This window comes from Aspergillus fijiensis (assembly GCF_003184825.1).
Source record: "Aspergillus fijiensis CBS 313.89 unplaced genomic scaffold BO72scaffold_6, whole genome shotgun sequence".
Taxonomy (NCBI): domain Eukaryota; kingdom Fungi; phylum Ascomycota; class Eurotiomycetes; order Eurotiales; family Aspergillaceae; genus Aspergillus; species Aspergillus fijiensis.
The window spans coordinates 181,929-204,613 of NW_024468982.1; the positions used below are offsets into that span (position 1 = coordinate 181,929).

Genomic DNA, 22,685 nt, shown 5'->3' on the forward strand with positions numbered 1-22,685 from the left:
TCTCTGCCTTCCATCCATTTTTCTCTCCTTCTCCTCCTCCTCACTCCTCAGCGTCCTTTTTCCTTCCACTCTCTCTCTTCAGGTTTTCCTTGCATTTACCTTCAAATCCATCACCATGTCTGACGAGGTACGTTATGCCAGCATTACTATGCTCTGATTGCCGACACCCAATCCGGCATCTTCCATTGTTGCATCACTGCAACTGCTGGGCTTCTGGGCTCCTGGGCTCCTGGGCTTCTGGAAGCCTTGCTTGCATCGTGCACACCTTTCCCACCCCCACCTATATGTCCATTTGTTCCTGCAGGCAATGCATGATATCTTCCGTCTCTTGATTATACATGGTCGCCGTCATGCCTATCATTGATCTATTATTGACTGACCGCCGTTCTACAGCACCACGAGACCTTCGAGTCCGCCGATGCCGGCGCCTCGACCACCTACCCCATGCAGTGCTCTGCTCTGCGCAAGAACGGTCACGTTGTCATCAAGGGTCGCCCCTGCAAGATCGTCGACATGTCCACCTCCAAGACTGGCAAGCACGGTCACGCCAAGGTCCACCTTGTCGCCCTTGACATCTTCACCGGCAAGAAGTACGAGGATCTGTCTCCCTCCACCCACAACATGGACGTCCCCAACGTCTACCGCAAGGAATACCAGCTCGTGAGTGATCCAACGTGATACGGAACAATACAGTTACTAACACTTCCACAGCTCGACGTCACTGACGACGGCTTCCTTTCCCTGATGGATGAGGATGGAAGCACCAAGGATGATGTCAAGCTCCCCGAGGGTGAGATTGGTGACAAGATCGAGCGCATGTTCAGAGAGGAGGAGAAGGACTGCAGTAAGTGGAAATCCTATTATGTGACCATTCTCAATTCCGCATCTAACCATACCCTACAGACGTCACTGTCCTCACCTCCATGGGTGAGCAGTGCTGCATGGATGTCAAGGAGGCTCCCCAGGGCAAATAAACGCCTTAATCGTGTTCACGGATCTTGTGACTGCCCTGTCAGCTTTTCTGTGCTCCAAAATGGCCTTGCTGTCTTCGCCCATGTGTCAGGTCGGATAAGACACATGGTCACGTTACGACATAATCTGCTTCAATATAAACTTGGGTATGTGAGCCAGTGGCGCTAGTCACGTTCACTTGGCAGCATAAATCGTGCTCTGTCAGAGGAACAGCTCTTGAAATCAGCACCGTCACGATAGTTTTACGAATAAAAAACCTATTATTGTTCCAACCAGGTTTCGCGCTGTAGTTGTAGCATATACATGTCTTCGTAATCACGTCTGTAGTCACTTTGGAGTGATTTGCAATCATAATCTTTGGTTTGACCAGGTCTCGGCGAAAGAACATGGCCGTAAATTGCCAATCTTAAAAGGTTGTAAAGTGTTGTGGATACTGGCTATGTCACGGGTTGATGTACATTGTATGGTTGCGACATGGGGGAAAATTTTTGATCAGTACGGGAAACCCATCTTACCATTCGACATTGACCCGTCCATACCTTAGGGACTCAGGTCCTCACTTCTTCATCTACTCTGCTACCACAAGAATGAAGAGTACTGCCCTGGATGGAGTACATCACACGAGGGGTCTGTGGACAGGAAGGGTGCCGTGAAACGCGGTATTACCTTGACAATGGCCTCTGGTTTTGTAGGCGGGGTCACCAGCAAGAGGTATGAGATGATCATGACTTGCTTTCACAACCCCACCTTTAGGCGCGCTGCTGTTGCCGATCAGACCACCACGCCATCATCCTCTAGACAACTGACGTTATTATGCTTATAGGGGCGACAAGTGGAAGCGGATGCAGATGATTTTGGTACTCAAGGTCGAACGAGTCGCATAAAGAAAGCGGCGGTCGAAAAGGCCCAAAGGAGTAAGCATTCACAGACGCCCGCGGCGACGGTGGACCTCAAGTCATGCATCACTAACATCAGGCAGCGTACCGGGGTCGTCAGGCATCTCGTCTATTTCTGCAAGTCTATCAACTGATTCTCTGGAAACAATCTTACACCTTGGTCCAGAGCCGCGGCTTTCCGCCAGAGTTTGAGGTATGCCTGCAGTGCACGCTTTTCCTTTCCCAATCCGGAAATACCCGTGTTCACCGTCTGTATGCGACTAACCGGGTCAACACATAGAATGTGATTCGAGACCTTTGGGCGCTCCATCTGGATACCTTCGCGGACCAGATCAATGAACTGTCAGAGCTGGATGATGAACCGCGATTCTTCAGCTCCCAGCCTGCTTCCAGCTTTGATGAACCTCCAGAGGCGAAGCTCGGTACCACGCAGACGAAATGGCCTCGACTTATCGATAGTGTGGCCCTATGCTATATTGCCGCGCTGCTAATGAGGCTTCCTGTGAGCATTGAGGATTTCCATGGGTATTTCCACCCTGACAGCTCGTTTCGTTATCGTTCATACACTGACCTGAGCTCGATATAGGATGGCCATACGGGGAGAGATGCCCTTTATCAGAATCATCAAAGATATTCCCCGCGAGATGCGCGATCGACTCCCTCCGCAATTTATCGCCATTCTTGAAACTACGGTAAGTCCTGGCTGTCATCACGAACGGAGCGTTTTTTATGTCCTAATCGTGAGATAGAAATTGATTCAGGCCGAGCATCTTCATGGAGCCGTGGCAGATCTCCTTTCGTACTATCACCATCGATTCGACATGCAATTTCCGCCTTTGAACTGGCCCTTCTTGCTGTATAGATACATTAGGAGGCTTGCGCTGCCGAGTGAGTGGGACCTTGCTAGCATGTTACATTGCATCCTAACCATGTGTGTCTAGTCGACATCTATCCCGCCGTCAAAAGGCTACAGCACCTGCTGGGGTTCTCTTTCGCATACCCCACGGGTACAAGTGGCAGGAGAAGACCACTTCAATTGCCGGAAGTACAAGTGGTTGTCCTGATTGTCATTTCTACCAAGCTTCTATTCCCTTTCGACGACTACAACAGATACCCTCTTTCTTCGAAGGAACCTTCTGTTCAGGTCATCGACTGGATGCTTTGGGCACAGAACCAACGGATTTTTGACCGTGGGAGGACCTCTGACGGTATGCTGGGCAAGGGGAATGAGATCTCAGTGACCGAAAAAGACATAATGAGCATGACCCCGTCCCAGATAGATGAGTATATGGATTGGTACGAGAGCTCCTGGCTCGACCACAGCAAAGGTAATACAATCCCTAAACTGCTTTTCTTTAGGGCGTCTAGACTGACTTCGACCTAGCACAAAATCCATTGGCCAGCTTCTTCCCAGTCAGTGTCAATGCAAGTGAGAGTCAGACAGCCAGCGCTTCCGTAGAGGGGAATGATGCGGAGGCTCTGCTTTCGATGCTGCGAACCTCTACGAGTCAACTGAAATCTACCAAGGTCATCACCGGGGAGAGTATTGATACACCCCGACCAGGCTCCGCCTACGCGCGCTACCGAACGGAGGCCGATCTTCCTGATACGGCAAGGCCCTTCTTCGAGACTACTGCCAAAGTAGCTGGAATCTCGCTCTCCACTCTTGTCAGGGCGGTGTCGCAGGCGGAACATAAGATAACCAGATGGCTGGAAGAGCACCGACGGGTTGAAGCGATCAAGGATACGTTGGACACGGACTCCTCCAGAGAAACTAGCGAAATGGATGATCGAGATGTCTGAGACTGGAGAATGAGAATGACGAGATGTACATCTACAAGTGAGAATGCAGCTGCGTGGACTGTGCTTCTTTGGCGGGGATGAATATAGAACGCAGTGTGAGAGCCTCGGCCTGTCCATGAAGTTCCCAGAGAGCCAAGGCTCATATCAATGGAGAGAATACGGTCTCAATCACGAGGTCAAAAGAACTGAGGAGTAGTGGGCATGACCGTGGACGGCTGCAGTATTGAGGAATATCGACCAACCAGGATGCAATGGTCTAAACTGCATACCCGCAAACTTGATAATCTGAAAGCCTGGTGCAACTACGCGTGTGCCAAATAAAGAAACCAGAGAGCTCCGTTCGATGATGTATGGATGATGGATCGGTACCGTATTGTATGGCAGACTATGGACTATGGAGACATGCGGAGGGGCGCCCCGAGCGGAACGGACTGCCCTAAACCCTGATCACGTGCGGAGCCCGTCCACCTCTTGCTAAGCGAGAAATGGTGAAATTGACATCGCCTCTTCCGACCGACCCATTCAGCGAGATCGTCAGCCAGCAACAACGAAGACCGCAGCCAGTACGTATAGCACTACCATGATGAAGAGGGATATATTCAAGTCTGGGAAATCGCAAAACTAACATGCCGTTTTTTCCGCGCTCGTACAGTGCAGATGTAGGTCTTCCCCAGAGCAAAAGTCTTAAACCCGTCACGAATACTTCCCAATGCCATACAACGCCATTCGATCTCGAAAAAGGAGAAGAAACCGGGAACACCTTTGGAAAATGACATGGTGGAGGGAATTCCAGGAGGGGAAGAGAACAATTCGCTGACCAGTGGTTCTTTTCGAATTCCATAGTTTCGTCAAGACCCTCACGGGTAAGACCATTACCCTCGACGTCGAGTCGAGCGACACCATCGACAACGTCAAGACCAAGATCCAGGATAAGGAGGGTATCCCCCCGGATCAGCAGCGTCTCATCTTCGCTGGTAAGCAGCTCGAGGATGGCCGCACCCTGAGCGACTACAACATCCAGAAGGTATGAGCGACTCTTCCTCCGAAACATGATTCTTTTTCGCACATCGGTTCAGACGTTCTATGTTCGCTGCGCCTGGGGTCTCGGGGTTATTGGATTGGAAAGATGTTCTGGGGTATTCGATATGGAAAGCTACGGTCGCCTTGCGTCAATCTTTGGTGACGAATATCCTGTCTGGTTGATGATGGGGCGTTTGCTTGTGTCAAGTCCTTCGGGACCGCGTGCACCTTTACATTCCATCATCCTTGGAAGAATATCACCCTCGGAAACCTCACCCAGCGCTGCGAACCACGAACGATCCGACCAGCATGTGCGATCAGGGAGGGAATTCCGTTGGCTAACGCAATGCTCGTCAAATAGGAGTCCACCCTTCACCTCGTCCTCCGTCTCCGTGGTGGTATCATCGAGCCCTCCCTCAAGGCCCTCGCCTCCAAGTACAACTGCGAGAAGTCCATCTGCCGCAAGTGCTACGTACGTTCCCATCCATTCCCTTCAGGATCGACCTCCCAGCGGCTACCTTTCACCTTCTCTGCGCAACCGACCAATCCATCTAACATGTCCCAAATAGGCTCGTCTCCCTCCCCGTGCCACCAACTGCCGCAAGAAGAAGTGCGGTCACACCAACCAGCTCCGCCCCAAGAAGAAGCTCAAGTAAACGATTCTCCTGTTACGGTTTTTCTGCGTTGCTGGGGGGAGGAAAGCGCTGCTGGGGTTGTTACGACCGGATTGCAACGTAGGGTATTACACGGCGTTGGAATGATAAAACATTATGGCCGAAGTCAAATGTCCATAGTTGGCTGCTCGGAAGAAGTTGCAATCGAAATACAATTGTAAAATTCAAATTCCCTTTGGTCCATTTTGATTTATTGTGGAGGGAAAAGTAGGAAAGGTACACATCATACACGCAGTGCTGTCGCGCCGCTTTGGGAAAGTTGAAACAAATAATAGAGGAAAACATACTTAACATTTGTCGCGCGCCACAACGGATTTGAAATAGCGTTTTTCAGAATAGGGAAAAGTCATGGACCTTTGACATGGGTGCTACCTGAGCACAAGCGTCTGAACTGGGGTCTAGATGCGGGCCCTTTTCCTGCTTTCTCGATAAGATGTGACTTCCTGGGTCACTAATGACGCCCATGTTTTCTTTTTCCGTCTTTCCCCCACAGCCCTTCCCAGCCTAGAACATGAGCATCTGCGCCTTGCCATCATTGTTATCATCGCCGTCGCTCTTGTTCTTCTTCGAGACCGGGCTTCCGTGACTGTATTTGCATTTTCATGTATTAGCAAGCCGTGCCAATTGTATCATGGAAGACCCAAGGATTCGTAGAAAAAGAGATGTGGAAAAGGAGGGAACTCACGCAAAGAACAAGATCTTGATGGCCAAGGCAAAGCCGGCATGCAGCAGGACGACCAGGATCAGCAGGATCTTGCTGGCCTTGGCGTCGGTGGCGCTGAGCACGGGGTAGAGGTTGCGCAGGAGGAAGAAGACGGACCAGCCGAAGCCGACGCCGACGAGGGCCCAGTTCAGGGCGGTGAGGGGGCTCCAGCTGACGAGGGCGACGGCGATCCAGACGAGGTTGGAGTAGCCGTAGAGCGCCCACGACTCGACCAGGTCGGCGCTGGAGCTGCCGAACCAGCGGAGCGCGCCCCAGAGCGCGACGGGGAGGACGCCCGTGTACCCGTACACCAGGCCCGCGGCGCCGGACAGCAGCGTGAAGTCGTAGGCGAAGTGCGCATCGTCGTTGTTGCTCAGCCACTGCGAGATCGTGCCCGTCAAAAACAAAATCACCACCACCGTCGTCGCGATCCAGAACGGCCCGTACAGGTCCGGGTTCCCCTCCAGCACGTCCAGGAAGTTGTTGCGCGGGTACACCGTCGCCACGCACCGCCGCAGCACCTCGTTCGTGTCCACGTCGAAGAATTGCGCGTAGTAGTGGATCGTCCACCACGTGTGCTTCGTCGGCGTGCCCCCCGGCGACCGGTCCCGCCGGCCGCCGCCGCTGCGCGAGGTGCTGTGGTCGCCTCCGCCGCCGCCTAGGAATGGGGTCGAGTCTTGTTGGATTTTGGCGGTGCGCGGGTCGTTCTCGAAGTCTGGATTTAGGGTAGGTGGTAAGTAGAGGGTTGGGGGTTGTGAAGATCTGCTATGGAGTTTGGCCTTACTCGAACGGTGGAATTCAAGGTCCTCCTGAAGGTCGGTGTGGCCGAGGTCGCCCTGTGGATTTGGTTAGAATGACATTAGCTGGGATTCCCTGGGATGATTGTCAATGTTCCCTCAGTGATGCAGTGGTGCATTGCTTACCTCGGCGTCCACGTCGACTACCACATCGTAGCCCTGGTTTGCCATCTGGAGGGGGGCTGGTTTATTTGGAATTGCCAATGGAAAGGTGGTTTCGTTGTGGTGGTGCAGGTTGCGGGAGTTCGTTGCAACTGAAGAGTACACATCAGCGAACAAGCGGCTCGGGAAAGCCACGCACCAGCCACCATTTATGTGGAGCTTGGCTCTCCATGCCGCCCGCTGCTGAAACCACTCAGCTACGTACTCGTATCAACGTCCGCATGGACAAGATGGCGAAATTTACTTTGCAATCATGCTGGATCTTGGGCCTGGGGGAATGTTCGGCCATACAATCACTTTTGTAATTTATACACTCATGTCCAAAAGTTCTATGCCAAGGGGGCAATTAGTACTGTATAGTATACAGCTCTAGATACAACCATCATAGACAGTCTATCCTCCTCTAGAGATATTCGGATGAGAAGAGACGGCACTATTGAGCTAGTCACAAATAGCCGCGGTGCTGCAATGTCGATTTGAGTCGACCCAGATAGGACCAGATGGTACTGTCGAGTCCCTTGCGTCTTATATAGATCGACATCGCCCCAATCAAGACGGTGACGGCCACCGAACCGATTGCTCTCCTGTGGTTCCATAGGAACGCAACTGCCTTTTCTCTGCCCTCCTCGTAGCGTAGCTGCCGTGTTTGCTGTCTGAAGTATTTAAGAGCTTCATCTTTGCTATGAGTAGGCACGAGTCCCCTGGATGTCTTGAGGGCGCTGCATGATGGGACCTGCTTCCAAGCCCCGAATGGCAACGATTCCGGCGGATAGTCTTTGAAAAGTCGGACGGCAGCTAGGATCAAACCGTCAAGGTCTAGAGGATTGGGTAATTTTGATAGGGTGAAGTGGAGCATCTCTGGCTCTTCTTCGGGAATTTCAAGCAGTTCTTGCTTGCGGGAGAGAATGATCGCTGCGAAGAGGTATGCCGACACCACGGGTTCCTCAGCTAGCAGGAAATCGAACAGGCGAGCAATGTCGCTATACTCCTGGATATCATGTGCATACAAGGTCAAAGTCGCCGCGAGGGCAAAGAAGGGTTGGATCCCGGCAAGGTGATGGCGTAATGACGAGTCGGCCAGCTCAATAATCGCCGGCAGTAGTTGTAAGTGTTTCAAGGCAGGAGAAAGAGTCGGGAGCATGTAGTCTCGGATCCGCAGGAGCGAGATCTGCGCAACGGCAGGAGCAGCCTCATGGCCGCCAAGCACAAGATAGAGCACTTGCACGATATCATGGTACCCTTGGAAGTAGCACAGCATTGGATATTTCCGCAGAACTTGCTTGATGAGTTGAGAAAGCTCATCTTTCTTCCTCGAGATCTCCTCTTCAGAACCTATTCCAGTGATTAGTTGGCGAGGTGCTGAGTTGGCCGAGGGAAAGCATACCATCAGGGTAGTAGACGAAAGACCGATTTACATCTAGCTGGATCTGCTCCTCGTCCACATGCGGTGGCAGGTCTTCCCACCCCGTGAAGTCGTGAACAGACTCTCTTCGATCGCACTGAAGGAGAATGGGCCCTGAACAGGTCGGATGTCAGTCACGTAAGGCAGAGTTTCGAGGTTACAGGGACTTACAAGCCACTCGTCTAATATCGTCATTTAAGAAGCCACCCTCAGAAGTTGCATAGGAAACCAATGCGTCGAAGTCACGCAGGTCGCATGCTTGGCGGATGGCGTTCGCCTTTTCAGTTGCACGAGCTTCAAGTTCCTCCTCAACCGACGAGTCGGTCGTATGCAGAGATTCCTCGGTTACTATGCTGCTCTGCTCCTTCTCGTCGACCGTGTCCGGGTCGCCCGCCGGCTCGCTGACCTGGGGCTGGTGATGATCCATTATTGCCGGGGCAGGCAATGGGATGTTGTGGCCAGCCTCGTCCAGTAACTCACCGTGCCGTTTGAGGCTAAAGGTGACAAAGATGTTGTATGGAGACGAGCTCAGGAAAGACAGACGGGGTCCGTCCGATAATGTACTAAGGCGATTATCTATAAATCCACCTTAATGCGCACTAGGCAAGATCGGCAAATGGAGATACTTTGCATGCAGATGACGATCGAACCTCAAGTCATTTCGATAAGTCGGCTTATTGTCAGTCTATGTTTGGGCAAGAGGAACCCTACAGTGCCAGCCTGATGCCATCGGGTACTGGATTAAAGAAGATAGTTGGAAGAAATGTTCCAAGGAAAAAGAGACGAGTGGTCTTTGACATCCGCGGAAGTGGCTGCAATCGAATCCCAAAGGAGATGTTTTGAAGCCTTGCAGCCTTAGGCCAAGAGGCTGCACCCTCCGACCGCCCAAAGAAGAAGTAAGGGAAGCCGCAGGCATCGAACAACTACGGAGTTAGTCTAAGTTACGGAGTACCTAGTAATGATCCGCGTCAACCGTCAACCCCTCCGGCAAGTTGTGCACATCACGTCACTATCTTCGCCCTTGTCATTGATAAGGCTGGACAATAAATAGAGTCTACCATCAATCGATTGATTTTTATTTCTCCTGTATCTGTCAGTTATAGCCTTGACCTGGCCAGGAGACTGAGCGCACTCCTTCACCATGCGTGCCTGAAAGCACAGCTGCAAGTTTGGAGGTAGCGAGCGGCCTATGGCATCATACCTACCAGAACTAAACATACCCGCTAGTCGATTCTCCCACAATCTGCCCGCGCTGGGATTTCGCGGTTAGCAACTGCAGCCAAAACCGCAAGGCTGACGCGCAATTCCTTGAATCTCAGACACGATTGAGATTGACCGGATCACGGGATCACGGCTTGGGCGACACTCAACAATATTATGAGACACTGATATCGTTCCTATTATCAGCGCGCAGCAAGTGGTGTCTGCAGACCCTTGCATTGTAGGCTTTCTTCCCCCCCCACAAAGAACATGTGTTGATCTGTTTTCAGAATTAGCTCACGGATTAGCTACAACATATTATTCCTCCTTTGCATGACGGCTATTCATGTTTCTGCAGATCGTTTCTTCCAGCTACATTTGCGGAGAGACCTCGCGTTCGCTGTCCACTCAGTCTTCGGCTTTTGCTCTACTCGTTTTCGGAGTGGCATGCGGTTCCTGGACTGTCTTGAGCATGGTTAAGGCAGGACCGCACGAGCCGTAGTGTCATCAAATCTGGGATTTCTCAAGGTCTCCTTCATTTTGTAAAAGAGGAATTTGAACCCGACAGGCGCTTGAGGTTATTCGCAAAGCTTGCTCAATTCAGGCCACGCTACTACATTTCTAACCGCTTAGCCAGTCTTGTCAGACAGTACTTTTGCGGCGCTTGTTATATTATCATCCGTCGCTGCAGGCCTTTCTTATAGACCCTATGGCGCAACCGAGGATAGATCCAGGTCTAGCTGGAAACCACCCTGAAAATGCCCACAGTGGAGAGCCGATGGATATCGAAGCAGATGACATCTATGCAAAGCCCCAAGCTAGAGTGGGACTACTCTCGCACACTCTCGTGCCAAGCCCGATTATACAGTGGATTCTACCTGCGCGTCTAAGAGGGAAGCATCAAAATGATGTCGTGTTCGTCGGCGAGAGATGCCTTCAGATCAAGGAGGCAGTGTCCGGCGTACATCTTGAGGAAGTCACAAACAAGAATGACTTTGACTCATACATCATGGCAGCCAAGGTCATCAACGTGAGCACAGAATTACCCTGGGAAGCACAGATGAAGTTGAGCGATAGTAGATCCACCATGTCAGCAGATGCAGCCATGCATAAGGACTTGCCGCCTCAAATTCTGGTGCTTAGTCTCGCATCGAGAGAGCTCACGTTCCTGTACTACTGGAATGCTGGCGAACAGTTCATATACCACCATCGTCCATTGCCAAATGATGTCAGTGCCTTTGAGAGGTTTGGTCGAAACATCGCTGTAGAGCCGAGGTGAGTGTTCCCGGTCAGAAAGATGGTCATTGGACTGAGAATTTTGGCAGATCTCGAGTTGTTGCAGTTAGTGCTTCTTCGGACTACTTTGGAGTTTTCGTACTCAAGGAGCCTGCTGTCCTTCAGTCACAGATGGCACAAAACAAACTGGACCCAATAGCAGAGGTATGTGCACAACGTCTATCAAAAACAATCTGCGGCCACTGACCCCCTTGTCTATGAATCTAGGAACGCTTCTTTCGTGTCGACGGCGATATCATCTCAATGGAGTTTTTATATCCTACTAATGAGGATGGAGATAAGATCATCTTACTTCTACTCATCGCCCAGGATCACGTCACGTATGCCGTCTGTTATGAATGGAACGCCTATGAGTCGCTACGACAAGCAGCCCCAAAAGTGACCAGAAAAGTGCTGCCGCTTGAGGACAGGCTACCTACCATGCTCATCCCCTTGACTAAGACGTCATCATTCATTCTCGTCACTACAACCTCGATGGCTGTATACCAGAATAAACTCGATCCTCAAAGGCAACCAACTAGATACCCGCTTCCAGTTCCTGATCGTGAATCTCAGCGACAACCACTTTGGACCAGATGGGCAAGGCCTTTACGCAATTGGTTATACAACCAAAAGCACGACGACATTTATTTGTGCCGGGAGGACGGCAGGGTCTTTTATTTGAGTGTCGGCAATGAGGGCGAAGTGGAGAACCAAACTCATCTAGGACAGCTATGCTGCGATGTTGACGCTGCGTTTGATATCTTGGATATCGGATACGAGGGCGGTGATCTACTTCTTGCAGCCGGCACGACAGGAGATGGCGGGCTTTTTGTTCAGAAGGCCAGGGATCATCCAAGGTGTGTTCAACGTTTCATGAACTGGACGCCAGTCACGGACTCTGCCATTGTCAGGGATGACATCGCCTCGAATTCGGGGGCTTCCAGTGATCGCTTCTTTGTTTGCTCGGCTTCTTCCTACGCGCGCGGGGCTGTGGTTGAGCTCCGTCATGGCATTGAGGCACAGAGTGGTCTAGTTGTTTCTCTAGAAGAACTCTTGAGCACGACGGGCATTTGGATCATGTCAGACGGTATGAATGGAGGCATCTTCATATTGACATCTGATCCAGTTTCTTCAATGCTTTTATATTTGGCAGCTGATTTTATGGAGGAGATCTCTGCTATCGATGAAAAAGACTCAGGCCTCGACTATGGCACACAGACTCTTGCCGCCGGATGCACTGACACAGGAGCCATCATTCAAGTGACGGATAAGGCTATTCATATTGGAGCAACCTCCGAGTTATGGTCCAGTTATCGCCACGAATATGGTCCTGAGCATCACATTGCAGTGGCTGCTGTCAATGGATCCTCGTTGCTTGTTGCTGCTGCAGTCCGAACCTCACATGATGTGCACCTTCACCTCAAAAGACTCGATTCGGGCGGTGGCCAAGCCCAACTACAGGATATTGGCCCAGCTTTGCCTATCCGCTATGACCCTGTATGTATGTCTATCGAGACATTGGGCTTCTGCACATATGTGTTTATAGGCACGGGCAATGGAAAGGTTCTGGTATACCGCGTAACAGACACTGTTTCTTTCGTGTCGGAAACAACCATTGCGGTTGGGAGCTCGGATGATATCTCGAAAGCCATCGACAGCCTTGCACTTATCAAGTCGATGAACGACAATTCATCTGATAAGTACAACATGTTGTGCGGTCTTCGAAGCGGAATTCTGGTCCCGTTCGAACTGATAATAGACAGCGAGAATGGACTGTCTCATGATGGTACGCACTCACACGTGTCATTTATATCATCCCATACTGATTTCTCATTATGACAGCGTTCAAGCAACTAGAACCACAGCGACTAGGACACACCTCGGTGAAGGTGCAAAGCAGGGGCGACATTGCCCTACTAACTTGTGGGCACGGATTCTGGCAAATGTCATGCAGTCAAGATTCTGTGACAACTCACTATATGACCCAAAGAGTTTGGGTCACTGACCAGAACAATGTGAGTTCTTACTACTTCTGAGAGATATGAAGTACTAACCAAGATGCTAGCCTGCCTATCATCCGAACACAGTCAACAGTTTTTGTATATCTGCTGTTGGGGGTCCAGGCGCAGAGAATCTTTTCGACACGCTTTTCTGTGTCGCTGAGGGTCAGCTAATGATCTGTACTCTCGACCAGAAAGCGAAAACTGTTCCAAGAAGGATCGACCTACCAGGAAGTGCTAGCAGACTTACATATTCGCGGCATCTGAGGAGTCTGGTGGTCGCATATAACCAGACCGAATATGATACGGATACAGATCCCATCCGACGCTACACTCGGCCATACATCGAGTTTGTGGACCCAGATTCGCAGCAATCCATGGTCAACACTTCGGAATCTCCCATTGACGAGAGCAGCCGTCCTTGGAGACCACAAGGAGTAGCGGGCGAGAAAATCAGCTGCATCCTAGAGTGGACGCCCAGGAAAGGTGATGAAGAATACCATTTCATCGTCATTGGTACTTCACGCAAGAACCAGCAGGACCGTGGCAGGGTCATCTTTCTTCAAGCATACCGTGATTCAACTAATCCGTCGCGGATCGAATGCAATGTGAAGCATATCCATAAGTTTGAAGGCCCGGTTTTCTCCATCGTTCCCTACGGCGATTTCACCTTGATGGTTTCGACGGGCCATATGATAGTACCGCTAGAACCCAAGCTTTCTCAAAGCCAGGGTGTTCGAACAGCAAGATACAAAGTCCACTCGCCTGCGGTTCTCATGACGGCGCGTGAACCACATCTGTACCTTACAACATCACGAGAATCACTCATGATCCTCAAGGCTGGCGAGGATAAGTTGACTCTTCGTGCGCAAGACCGCCAGAAGCACGATGGTCTCTCCCACATCCATCTAGATGGCAATTCGAATCTCATCTTGACGTCCAGCAGAGGCGGTCGGGTCAGTCTTTTGACCGAGGACGGGGTCAATGAGCGCGATACCATGATGCCTCCAGCCTTGTGTGAGGCGCACCTTCCCTCCTCTGTCATAAGGCTCGGCGCAGGGGCTAGACAGTCCCCATTATTGTCTCAGTCGCCAGTGATTTACGGTACTGCTTTGAATGGTACTGTCTATCGGCTCTTGCAGCTCAATGAAAAAGAATGGCGTCTCCTTCGCCTGCTACAAAATCTATGTATCAGGGATCCCATCTTATGTCCCTTTACGCCCAGAAGACAAAGACAACGCAATCCAACCAATCTGGCCGGCAACCATCCGTCTCAAATGCACATCGACGGTGATTGTTTGAGTCGCCTCTTGACGCGGGGTACCCAGGACCTCTCTCGCATGTTGCATTCCGACGATCCTTCTTCTGAGCAAACCCACAATTCAGCGGACATGATCTTCGAGCGATTCTCGGAGCTCACGCGAGATGTTCTTGGAGAGACTAGTTCTCCGGTCGAATCGGCGATAGGGTGGTTACGACGGATCCTTCAGGTCGAGTTTTAGATAGGGGCTATTTGATCTTGTTAGATAGAGCATTATGATACCGATTTTATTCTTATTCTACTTTTCTCCATTGTTTAATTATTGCAGCTTGTAACTAGTGGTTGTGTGTTAGTAGTGAACCTTGCAGAAACGGGACCAACTGGCGGGACGCCACCCGCAACAAAGGACGGGCTCGCATATCGCATAAGCCGATCCCCACCACCGCCGGGCCCAAAATTCTTAATTACCCCAAGAGGCACTTGCTTGCCTGTCCTTCCCGCTCCATCGTGTCTCCAGCCTTGGACCGACCTTATCACAATCCACTTGAGAGGTGGGAAAAGGTACGTCTTCTTCCATTCCTTTCCTCTTCTTCTGTTTCCCCTGCTCGTGTCTCCGAGTTTCCCGAGATCGCACTCGCCACCCGTCATTTGCTCTTCAGTTTTGCCATCCCGACTGCCACAGGTTGCGGGCCGGACAGAAAGTAGCTGGCTGGCTGGCTGGCTGGCTGGATTGCTCGTGCGCGCCCACCTCCGTCAGACTCTTTCTGGCGAGCAAACTGGTCGGATTTGACTTCTTTACTCTCCTTACTAACGTGCGGTCTACATTCCAGGTTCATTTTCAACGCAACCCTCCCTATATAACCTTTCAACATGGCACCCAAGAAGAAGGGAAACAAGAGACAGGAAGAGGACTGGGAGGCCGATCTGGGCGAGTCGGCTCCCACCACCGCTTCTCCTCCTGCTGAGGACGCCGCCGCCGCTCCCGCCGAGGAGGACAATGGCATGGGCGGTGGTCTGCTCGCCGCCCTCCGAAAGAACAAGGCGAAGAAGGGCAAGAAGGGCAAGCCCGTCAACGACTTCGTCGAGGGCGAGGATGCCGCTCAGGATACCAACGACGCGGCCAACGACTTCGCCAGCAAGCAGCCGGAGGAGGGTGGCTTCGATGATGAGGATGACGTCTTCTCCGGAAAGGTCAAGCCCAACAAGAAGGCTGCCGCTGCCGCCGCCGCCGCTCCGGCGCCCAAGGATGCTGGCGATGATGGTGAGATCCGTGTGAAGTCTAAGAAGGAGAAGGAGAGGGAGAAGAAGGAGAGAGAGAAGCAGCGTAAGAAGGAACAGGTATGTCTCTTCGGCTTGCTGCTGCGGAGGCGCGAGTCGTGTTCTCGAGCTTTATGTTTTTGTGATGCACATGAGACTGACACTTTTTGATTTCTTTTTTAATTCATAGGCTGCTAAGAAGAAGACGACTGCCCCCGCCGAGACCAAGGCTCAACCCACTAAGGCTGAGCCTGTGAAGGAGGAGGCCGCTGCCCCTGTTGCTGCCCCTGAGCCTGCTACTGGTGGTAAGAAGAAGAAGATCCCCGCACACTTGCTTGCCATTCAGAAGCAGCAGGAGGCTCTGCGGAAACAACAGGAGGAGGAGGAGCGTTTGGCGGCTGAAGAGGCCGCTGCTGAGGAGGAGAAGCGTCGCCTCGAGGAGGAGGAAGAAAAGAAGAAGGAGGAGGCTCGTCAACGGAAGAAGGAGAAGGAGAAGGAGAAGAAGGAGCAGCTCCGCAAGGAAGGAAAGCTTCTCACCAAGGCTCAGAAGGAAGCCAAGGAGCGTAACGAGCGCCGCATGCAGCAGATGCTTGCGGCTGGTGTAGGCAAGGTTGCCGGTCTTGAGGAAGGCGGTGCTGAGAAGAAGAAGCCCGTCTACGATAACCGCAAGAAGCGCGGCCCCAAGAAGCAGGAGGATAATCTGGAAGCTGCTGCTGCTCGCGCCAAGGCTCAGCGTGAAGCCGAGGAGGAGCGCCGCAGAAAGGAAGAGGAGGAGAAGGCTAAGGCTGAAGCTAAGGCCGCCGCTGCCGCCAAGGGTGGCGATGACGAGAGTGAGGTCGAGGACTGGGAGAAGGCCGCTGAGGAGGACGATGTGAAGGACAGCTGGGACGCGCCTTCCGATGAGGAAGAGGAGAAGGCTGCTACGAACGGTGCCGAGAAGGCTGCTCCCGCCCCTGCTAAGAAGGAGGAGGAGGAGGACAGCGACGATTCCGATGAGTCCTCCGACGAAGATGATTCGGAGGATGAGCAGTCTGCGGCCCAGAAGGCCATTGCTCAGCGCAAAGCAGAGGCTGCCGAGCGCCGGAAGAAGCAGCACGAGGAAGCTCTGGCCGCTCGTTCTAAGGACAACCTTCGTTCCCCCATTTGCTGTATTCTCGGACACGTCGATACCGGTAAGACCAAGTTGCTGGATAAGATTCGTCAGACGAACGTTCAGGAGGGTGAAGCTGGTGGTATTACCCAGCAGATTGGTGCCACCTACTTCCCCGTCGATGCCCTGCGCCAGAAGACTCAGGTCGTTAACCAGGACGGCAAGTTCGAGTTCAAGATCCCCGGTCTGTTGGTCATCGATACCCCCGGTCACGAGTCTTTCTCCAACTTGCGTTCCCGTGGTTCTTCGCTCTGTAACATTGCCATCCTGGTCGTCGATATCATGCACGGTCTCGAGCCTCAGACTCTCGAGTCCATGAGATTGCTTCGTGACCGTCGCACTCCTTTCATTGTCGCCCTTAACAAGATCGATCGTCTTTACGGCTGGAAGAAGATTGACAACAATGGTTTCCAGGAGAGTCTGGCTATGCAGAGCAAGGGTGTCCAGAACGAGTTCCGTTCTCGTCTTGAGCGCACCAAGCTGCTCTTCGCTGAGCAGGGTTTCAACGCCGAGTTGTTCAGCGAGAACAAGTCGATGGCCCGCAACGTCTCTCTGGTCCCTACCTCCGCTCACACCGGTGAAGGTATTCCTGACATGCTGAAGCTGTTGACTACGTTGACCCAGGAGCGTATGACCAACTCCCTTATGTACCTGTCCGAGGTCGAGTGTACCGTTCTCGAAGTCAAGGTCATTGAGGGTCTTGGTACCACTATCGACGTTGTCCTGTCCAACGGTATCCTTCGTGAGGGTGATCGGATTGTGCTGTGTGGTCTCAATGGTCCTATTTCAACAAATATTCGAGCATTGTTGACGCCTGCACCGCTCAAGGAACTGCGTCTCAAGTCGCAGTATGTTCACAACAAGGAGGTCAAGGCTGCTTTGGGTGTCAAGATTGCTGCCAACGATCTTGAGCATGCCATTGCTGGTTCTCGTCTGATGGTTGTTGGACCCGATGACGACGAGGAAGACATCGAAGACGAGGTCATGTCTGATCTTGAGAACCTGCTCAGCAAGGTTTCCAGAGATCAGCGTGGTGTCAGCGTTCAGGCCTCCACCCTTGGTTCCCTGGAGGCCCTGCTTGAGTTCCTGCGTGTCTCCAAGATTCCGGTTGCCAACATTTCCATTGGTCCTGTCTACAAACGTGATGTCATGATGGCCGGAACGATGTTGGAGAAGGCCCGGGAGTATGCCGTCATGCTGTGCTTCGACGTCAAGGTGGACAAGGACGCGGCTGCGTACGCCGAAGAAGTTGGCGTCAAGATCTTCACGGCCGATATCATCTACCATCTGTTCGATGACTTCACCAAGCACATGGCTGAGCTGCAGGAAAAGAGAAAGGAAGAGAGCAAGATGCTTGCTGTCTTCCCGTGCGTACTCAAGACCGTGGCCGTGTTCAATAAGAAGGATCCTATCGTCATTGGTGTCGATGTGGTTGAGGGCAGTCTGCGCCTGCACACCCCTATCGCTGCGGTGAAGACCAACGCCGAGACCGGCGCGAAGGAGATTGTCAACCTTGGCAGAGTGTAAGTTTCCATGTCCTTACTTGAATTCTGTGTTCTCGGTGACTAATGTTTGCATAGTTCCTCCATTGAGCGTGACCACAAGGCCATCCCTGTTTGCAAGAAGGGTCAACCTTCCGTTGCAGTCAAGATCGAGGGTGCTAACCAGCCCATGTACGGTCGTCAGCTGGAAGAAACGGATACTTTGTACTCCCAGATTTCTCGTGTCAGTATCGACACTTTGAAGGAGTTCTACCGTTCGGACGTGACGATGGAAGAGTGGGGTCTTGTCAAGAAGCTCAAGCCTGTCTTTGACATTCCATGAGCGCCTCCACAGCTTCTCTAGTCAACCCTGGTGCTTCTCAGAGCCGAGTCAGTTACGGGTCTAGATTCGACGAGCCATAGCCACTGGTGATGGCTGTGGCTTGGGAAGCTCTCAGCCTCTACGTGCTGTGGATCATCATATCGTGTTTTTGCTTGTTGTTTCTGCTGTTGCTTAGCTTACAATCTCCTTGAGGGACATTCGAACGCACGATAGATGGTAACCTACCCAGGGATGAGTGAAGGATGGATGTTGGATATCGGGGGGTGGAAAGAAAAGGCAGAAGGCCTTGAACGAGGAATGACTACGACTTTTTTCTTATCACCAATACAAAAGCAAGAAGATGCCTGTACATGAGACCTTTGATGTTGGAAAAAAGCTAGCCGTGGTCGATTGCTTTATCTCCTTGTTAATGAATAGCTATGGATCTAGTTCGAATTGAGTTTTTCTATCGAGGCTTGAGGCACTGTAAATATTGTAGTCTGGTGATTGTATAGTCTACAGAATAGTCTACAGAAAAGAAGAATGCTCATCCGGAATATGTCTCGTAGGCAGGCAAAAAAGGGTACATGATGACTTATCCGACACCATCCATCCTTGAGAACAAATATATTTACATCTTACAATTCCCACTCTTTTCCAAGTGACCTAGTTCCCACCCACCCCCCCTAAGTATTTCTTTTTCCAGAATCAAAAGAGATCAATCATCCCCCTCCCACCTCTCCACCTTCCCGCCCCGATCCGCCCAATCCAACCAACTCCCCTCATACACCCCGATCCGCGCCGCATCGTACCCGGCCTGCACGGCCAACTGCGCCGCCGCCCGCGCGCGCACCCCGGCCTTACAGTAGAACACGATCTCCGGCGTCGCTGCTCCGGCCGTGTCCGTCACGGCCAAGGACCCCTCCTCGACCCCGGGCTTGGGGAACCCGAACCGCGTCTCGAACTCGTCGGGCGTCAGGAAGAGGGCGTCGGGCTGGGAGGCGAGCGGGACGTTGACGGCCGTCGGGATGATGCCGGTCGCGTTGAGTTCGGCGGGTTCGCGGACGTCGATTAGGATGAGGGGTTTTTGCGGAGACGATGGGTTCGTGGAGGGGAGGGAGGTTGTTATCTTTTGCGATAGGGTTAGGTTTTGTTTGGCAAGGGGGTTTGGTGCGTTAGCGTTACCTCTTCAAAGTCCCATTTTTTGAATCCTTTGTCGGCTGTGGCGTTGGTGCTGTTCCTTCGGCGTTGGTGCTGCTGCTGCTGGAATTGGGGTTGCGGTTGGAGTTGGGATTGGGGGTGGGATTGAGGGACGAGGCGGAGTATACTGCTGCTGCAGGGTCGGGTTGGGAGTTGGCGGGTTGCGCTGGTCAGGATGGAGCGCCGGGCGTTGGGGGTTTGCTTGATGGCGCGAGTGAGGAGCGTCGCGGAACGGCGCTGGATGGGGAGAAGGGAGGACATTTTGTCTTGTCTGCTGTCTGTTGCTTTTGTTGCTCTTGTAGATTGCCGGGTGGGGGTGAATCTTTGAAGGCAAGAGGTATGTTAGATGCAGTGATAAGGCCTCGCCTCGGAATGAATGCGGCGCCGCGGGTGATGTCAGGTCCGGGATTCACCGCCTGCCTCTTGGGATATACTGCTGATTATCTACGTGAATTTGTAGTTGTAGTTGCCGATCAACCATTCGAGGTCGCGACAATGTGGCCAGCCCTACACTACTCTTTTATTTCAAACAGTTTCAACATCGAGTCTCGCATTATTATTATTAGTTCTAGGTAGCGTAATCTAAGAATGACAGGTCACATCAATGCTTCACAATTCACTGAAGCGGACGAGTCATGGTTCGTTGCAAAATCATATACCTCCAGGCGCCTTGTCTCTTCAGCGACGCTGGATACACCCAATCAGCAAATGTGATCACCCTTGACCCTCCGAAATGATAAAAGAAGAGAAAAAAAAAGGCGGGCAATGCGGTAAGTAGTTACAAGGTCGAGAAAGGAACAGAAAAGGTGGTTCGAAGAAGATTGCCTGCAGCCATATCACCAGGATAGGATGCAACGCAACACATGCTGGACACGAGTGCTTTCCATCCACCTTTCAATGTGTCTGGCAGGTGGGAAAATCCAAAGCATCGGGCGTCCTGTCTCGAGAGCGAGTCGGAAACTGCTTTAAGCACGAGGACGGAAAGAGAGCAGGCAGTCATCCTAGAATAGGTCAGCAAAGTGTACATGAGTCAAAGCGGTCCAGAAACATACCTTAGGGAAGATAGTGGCAAACACCTTGATCTCCTCAGACTCGGGAGTAGGCGTGTGCTCCCAGTCCATCTCCATGCTGGCCTTGCCAATCATGGCCATCAGGTTCAGCTGAGCATAGGTCTGGCCCAGGCAGTAGTGGGGGCCAGTGCCGAAGACAAGCCAGTTCTTCGTCTGCTGCTCAGCGGTACCGGTGATCCAGCGATCGGGGTCGAAGGAGTCAGCGTTGGGGTAGGCCTCCTCATCGTGGCAGGCGGGCCAAACAGAGGGGATAATCATGGAGCCCTTGGAAACAGTGACGTTCTCAGTGATGGGGAAATCCTTCTTGACCAAGTAAGGGACCATGATGACGGGAGGGCGATAACGCAGAGTCTCCTTGACAACGGCGCGAGTATAGGGCAGGTTATCCATCAATTCCATGGTCAACGGGGCGTGAATGTCGCCGTTGCGGACCCGCAGATTCTCCTCGCGAACCTTGTCGAGCACATCGGGGCGATCGGCCATGATCTGGAACAGCCAAGTACTGGCAGCGCTGGTGGCGTCCTGGGACGCGAAGAGGAAAGTGAACACGGTCTGGGCGATTTCATAGTCGGTGAAATCACGGAGGAGTTGAGGCGGCTTCTCGGTCGAGTCCACAGCGATACCCTGGGCAATCTTCTCACGATACTTGGCGGAATCCTGCTGAGCCTTGACCCACGCGTCCATGATGCAAGTGATGTCTCCACCAGCGGCCATACGAGCCTTGCTCTTGGCGGCGCAGTTCGAGAACTCAACCAGGACCATGTCGGCGGCCTTCTTGCCATACCAGGCCTTGGAGTAGGGCAGAATGACGGGGAAGTTGACAAGCTCAAGAGCAGCGGTAATCAGGTAGTAGTCATCGGCAATTTTCTTAATGGCCTCCTCGGTGATGTAGTGGCCAACAAAGGTACGGCAGGAAACAGCACACATCAGTTCACGGAACTCGGGCATCCAGGGAGTAGGAGTGAAGTTGTTCTCCTTGGAGATCCGGAGGAAACGAGCATAGTAGTCATTGTAGACCTCCTCCATGCGGGGAAGATAGTAGGAAAGGGCCTGGCGGGTGAAAAGGCCGTTGAGACCCTTGCGGAACTCGACGTGATCTTTGCCATCCAAGAACACCCAATTGTCGGCACCAAGGAGCTTATGCGCAATGTCGACGACACAGGGCTTGACAAATGTAGGAGAGTTGAAAATCTTGCGGGACATGTCACGGGTGGAAGCAATGACGACGAACCTGAAGACAGACCAGTCAGATTCCCAGTGCACCGAAGTCGCGGGAGGGGCCGCAACAGCCTGTAAAACTTACTTGTGGAAGACGGAAACGCAGCTCAGCGCGCCGCTATCCCACTTGGCCTTGTATTCATGGAACTTCGGATTGACAGACTGGAGGAAAGGTCCCATGAAGGGCAGCTTCCATGCTGGGCCGACAATCGAGCCCTTGAGCCAGAGGTACCGGACTGTTCTAACGGTTAGCCATCTTGGCGCACTCCAGGTAGGGACACGAAAGTGCACTGGGCACTGGGAAAAAACATACACTGATCATAGATCACGGCAGCGATGAACAGAGTCAACAAAGCCTTCCATACGGTGAAACCCTCAAGGACAGTGGCGACCAGGCCGGAGGGCTCGAAAAGTCTGGGGGAGATCACGGCGTCCGCCGATGGGGAGGCAAAACTCCCATTGAGACTGGCCATGTTGGATAATGAACTGAGCAGGCGAAGGATGCTCTCCAACAATTGGCAAGGGATTAAAAGAATGGAAAGGGATGGGGAAGGAAGAATTGAAGTTAGGAAGAGAGAGAGTGTGTGGGAACTGGAAGAAGAGAAAGATCGGAGAAGAAGCCAATCCAGGGGAGACGCAACTCTAATTTGGCGAGGGAAAAATGGGTTGTTTTGATTAGTTGATAGGATCGGGGCGGGAGGGGGAGAGCGGAAGACTCTGGCAATTAGACCAAGTATACAGTATGTTCTGAAAGGTACGCGGTAGACTACATCTGGCATCCAGGGCACTGCATTGCACCTGGAGTACTCTGTAATTTCC

At 52.2% G+C, this 22,685-nt stretch overlaps 9 protein-coding genes across 9 annotated transcripts; 4 read left to right on the plus strand and 5 right to left on the minus strand.

The window, feature by feature from the left end:
- The first annotated feature begins 15 nt into the window (after window positions 1–15).
- BO72DRAFT_444640 (Eukaryotic translation initiation factor eIF-5A) lies at window positions 16–1,095 on the plus strand. Its single transcript, XM_040943867.1, has 3 exons — window positions 16–660; window positions 712–844; window positions 904–1,095. The coding sequence occupies exons 1-3, from the start codon at window positions 445–447 to the stop codon at window positions 972–974; spliced, it is 420 nt and encodes a 139-aa protein (XP_040805097.1). The 5' UTR covers window positions 16–444; the 3' UTR covers window positions 975–1,095.
- A 483-nt stretch (window positions 1,096–1,578) lies between these two features.
- On the plus strand, window positions 1,579–3,671 carry BO72DRAFT_465528 (TFIIB-type zinc finger domain-containing protein; the record flags this gene model as incomplete). Its single annotated transcript, XM_040946720.1, has 8 exons — window positions 1,579–1,683; window positions 1,796–1,886; window positions 1,952–2,061; window positions 2,149–2,393; window positions 2,455–2,560; window positions 2,618–2,756; window positions 2,810–3,196; window positions 3,253–3,671. 8 exons carry the CDS (start codon window positions 1,579–1,581, stop codon window positions 3,669–3,671), a joined length of 1,602 nt encoding a protein of 533 aa, XP_040805098.1.
- Window positions 3,672–3,947: 276 nt separating this feature from the next.
- On the minus strand, window positions 3,948–4,984 carry BO72DRAFT_238626 (uncharacterized protein). Its single transcript, XM_040939910.1, has one exon. It carries the CDS (start codon window positions 4,720–4,722, stop codon window positions 4,108–4,110), a length of 615 nt encoding a protein of 204 aa, XP_040805099.1. The 5' UTR covers window positions 4,723–4,984; the 3' UTR covers window positions 3,948–4,107.
- A 544-nt stretch (window positions 4,985–5,528) lies between these two features.
- Window positions 5,529–7,124, minus strand: BO72DRAFT_444644 (Yip1 family protein). The gene is made up of 4 exons (XM_040943868.1): window positions 6,992–7,124; window positions 6,853–6,904; window positions 6,051–6,783; window positions 5,529–5,951 (listed from the first exon to the last, which is right to left on the minus strand). Exons 1-4 carry the CDS (start codon window positions 7,034–7,036, stop codon window positions 5,870–5,872), a joined length of 912 nt encoding a protein of 303 aa, XP_040805100.1. The 5' UTR covers window positions 7,037–7,124; the 3' UTR covers window positions 5,529–5,869.
- Window positions 7,125–7,318: 194 nt separating this feature from the next.
- On the minus strand, window positions 7,319–9,194 carry BO72DRAFT_524567 (uncharacterized protein). Its single transcript, XM_040949885.1, has 3 exons — window positions 8,601–9,194; window positions 8,412–8,543; window positions 7,319–8,359 (listed from the first exon to the last, which is right to left on the minus strand). Exons 1-3 carry the CDS (start codon window positions 8,854–8,856, stop codon window positions 7,473–7,475), a joined length of 1,275 nt encoding a protein of 424 aa, XP_040805101.1. The 5' UTR covers window positions 8,857–9,194; the 3' UTR covers window positions 7,319–7,472.
- Window positions 9,195–10,338: 1,144 nt separating this feature from the next.
- On the plus strand, window positions 10,339–14,409 carry thtA (the record flags this gene model as incomplete). The annotated part of the gene is made up of 5 exons (XM_040948296.1): window positions 10,339–10,904; window positions 10,955–11,069; window positions 11,133–12,693; window positions 12,750–12,922; window positions 12,973–14,409. The coding sequence occupies 5 exons, from the start codon at window positions 10,339–10,341 to the stop codon at window positions 14,407–14,409; spliced, it is 3,852 nt and encodes a 1,283-aa protein (XP_040805102.1).
- A 435-nt stretch (window positions 14,410–14,844) lies between these two features.
- On the plus strand, window positions 14,845–18,852 carry BO72DRAFT_396421 (putative mitochondrial translation initiation factor IF-2). Its single transcript, XM_040942027.1, has 3 exons — window positions 14,845–15,506; window positions 15,616–18,098; window positions 18,156–18,852. Exons 1-3 carry the CDS (start codon window positions 15,039–15,041, stop codon window positions 18,397–18,399), a joined length of 3,195 nt encoding a protein of 1,064 aa, XP_040805103.1. The 5' UTR covers window positions 14,845–15,038; the 3' UTR covers window positions 18,400–18,852.
- A 244-nt stretch (window positions 18,853–19,096) lies between these two features.
- On the minus strand, window positions 19,097–19,930 carry BO72DRAFT_421346 (rhodanese-like domain-containing protein; the record flags this gene model as incomplete). Its single annotated transcript, XM_040942761.1, has 2 exons — window positions 19,564–19,930; window positions 19,097–19,507 (listed from the first exon to the last, which is right to left on the minus strand). The coding sequence occupies exons 1-2, from the start codon at window positions 19,837–19,839 to the stop codon at window positions 19,097–19,099; spliced, it is 687 nt and encodes a 228-aa protein (XP_040805104.1). The 5' UTR covers window positions 19,840–19,930.
- Window positions 19,931–20,114: 184 nt separating this feature from the next.
- Window positions 20,115–22,586, minus strand: erg5 (C-22 sterol desaturase erg5). Its single transcript, XM_040947789.1, has 4 exons — window positions 22,180–22,586; window positions 21,952–22,102; window positions 20,631–21,879; window positions 20,115–20,579 (listed from the first exon to the last, which is right to left on the minus strand). The coding sequence occupies exons 1-4, from the start codon at window positions 22,337–22,339 to the stop codon at window positions 20,544–20,546; spliced, it is 1,596 nt and encodes a 531-aa protein (XP_040805105.1). The 5' UTR covers window positions 22,340–22,586; the 3' UTR covers window positions 20,115–20,543.
- Between the last annotated feature and the right edge of the window lie 99 nt (window positions 22,587–22,685).

Coding starts and splice junctions, on each gene's coding strand:
- BO72DRAFT_238626 (XM_040939910.1), bottom strand. CDS start 4,722: ATGTTTCGGAGGAAGAGTCGCTCATACCTTCTGGATGTTGTAGTCGCT.
- BO72DRAFT_524567 (XM_040949885.1), bottom strand. CDS start 8,856: ATGGATCATCACCAGCCCCAGGTCAGCGAGCCGGCGGGCGACCCGGAC. Junction 8,544..8,600: donor CGATATTAGACGAGTGGCTT/GTAAGTCCCTGT, acceptor CGACCTGTTCAG/GGCCCATTCTCCTTCAGTGC. Junction 8,360..8,411: donor TTTCGTCTACTACCCTGATG/GTATGCTTTCCC, acceptor TCACTGGAATAG/GTTCTGAAGAGGAGATCTCG.
- erg5 (XM_040947789.1), bottom strand. CDS start 22,339: ATGGCCAGTCTCAATGGGAGTTTTGCCTCCCCATCGGCGGACGCCGTG. Junction 22,103..22,179: donor TGCCGTGATCTATGATCAGT/GTATGTTTTTTC, acceptor CCGTTAGAACAG/TCCGGTACCTCTGGCTCAAG. Junction 21,880..21,951: donor TGCGTTTCCGTCTTCCACAA/GTAAGTTTTACA, acceptor GTCTGTCTTCAG/GTTCGTCGTCATTGCTTCCA.
- BO72DRAFT_444640 (XM_040943867.1), top strand. CDS start 445: ATGCAGTGCTCTGCTCTGCGCAAGAACGGTCACGTTGTCATCAAGGGT. Junction 661..711: donor ACCGCAAGGAATACCAGCTC/GTGAGTGATCCA, acceptor ACACTTCCACAG/CTCGACGTCACTGACGACGG. Junction 845..903: donor AGAGGAGGAGAAGGACTGCA/GTAAGTGGAAAT, acceptor CATACCCTACAG/ACGTCACTGTCCTCACCTCC.
- BO72DRAFT_444644 (XM_040943868.1), bottom strand. CDS start 7,036: ATGGCAAACCAGGGCTACGATGTGGTAGTCGACGTGGACGCCGAG. Junction 6,905..6,991: donor TAGTCGACGTGGACGCCGAG/GTAAGCAATGCA, acceptor CCAAATCCACAG/GGCGACCTCGGCCACACCGA. Junction 6,784..6,852: donor CCTTGAATTCCACCGTTCGA/GTAAGGCCAAAC, acceptor CCCTAAATCCAG/ACTTCGAGAACGACCCGCGC.
- BO72DRAFT_396421 (XM_040942027.1), top strand. CDS start 15,039: ATGGCACCCAAGAAGAAGGGAAACAAGAGACAGGAAGAGGACTGGGAG. Junction 15,507..15,615: donor AGCAGCGTAAGAAGGAACAG/GTATGTCTCTTC, acceptor TTTAATTCATAG/GCTGCTAAGAAGAAGACGAC. Junction 18,099..18,155: donor ATTGTCAACCTTGGCAGAGT/GTAAGTTTCCAT, acceptor ATGTTTGCATAG/TTCCTCCATTGAGCGTGACC.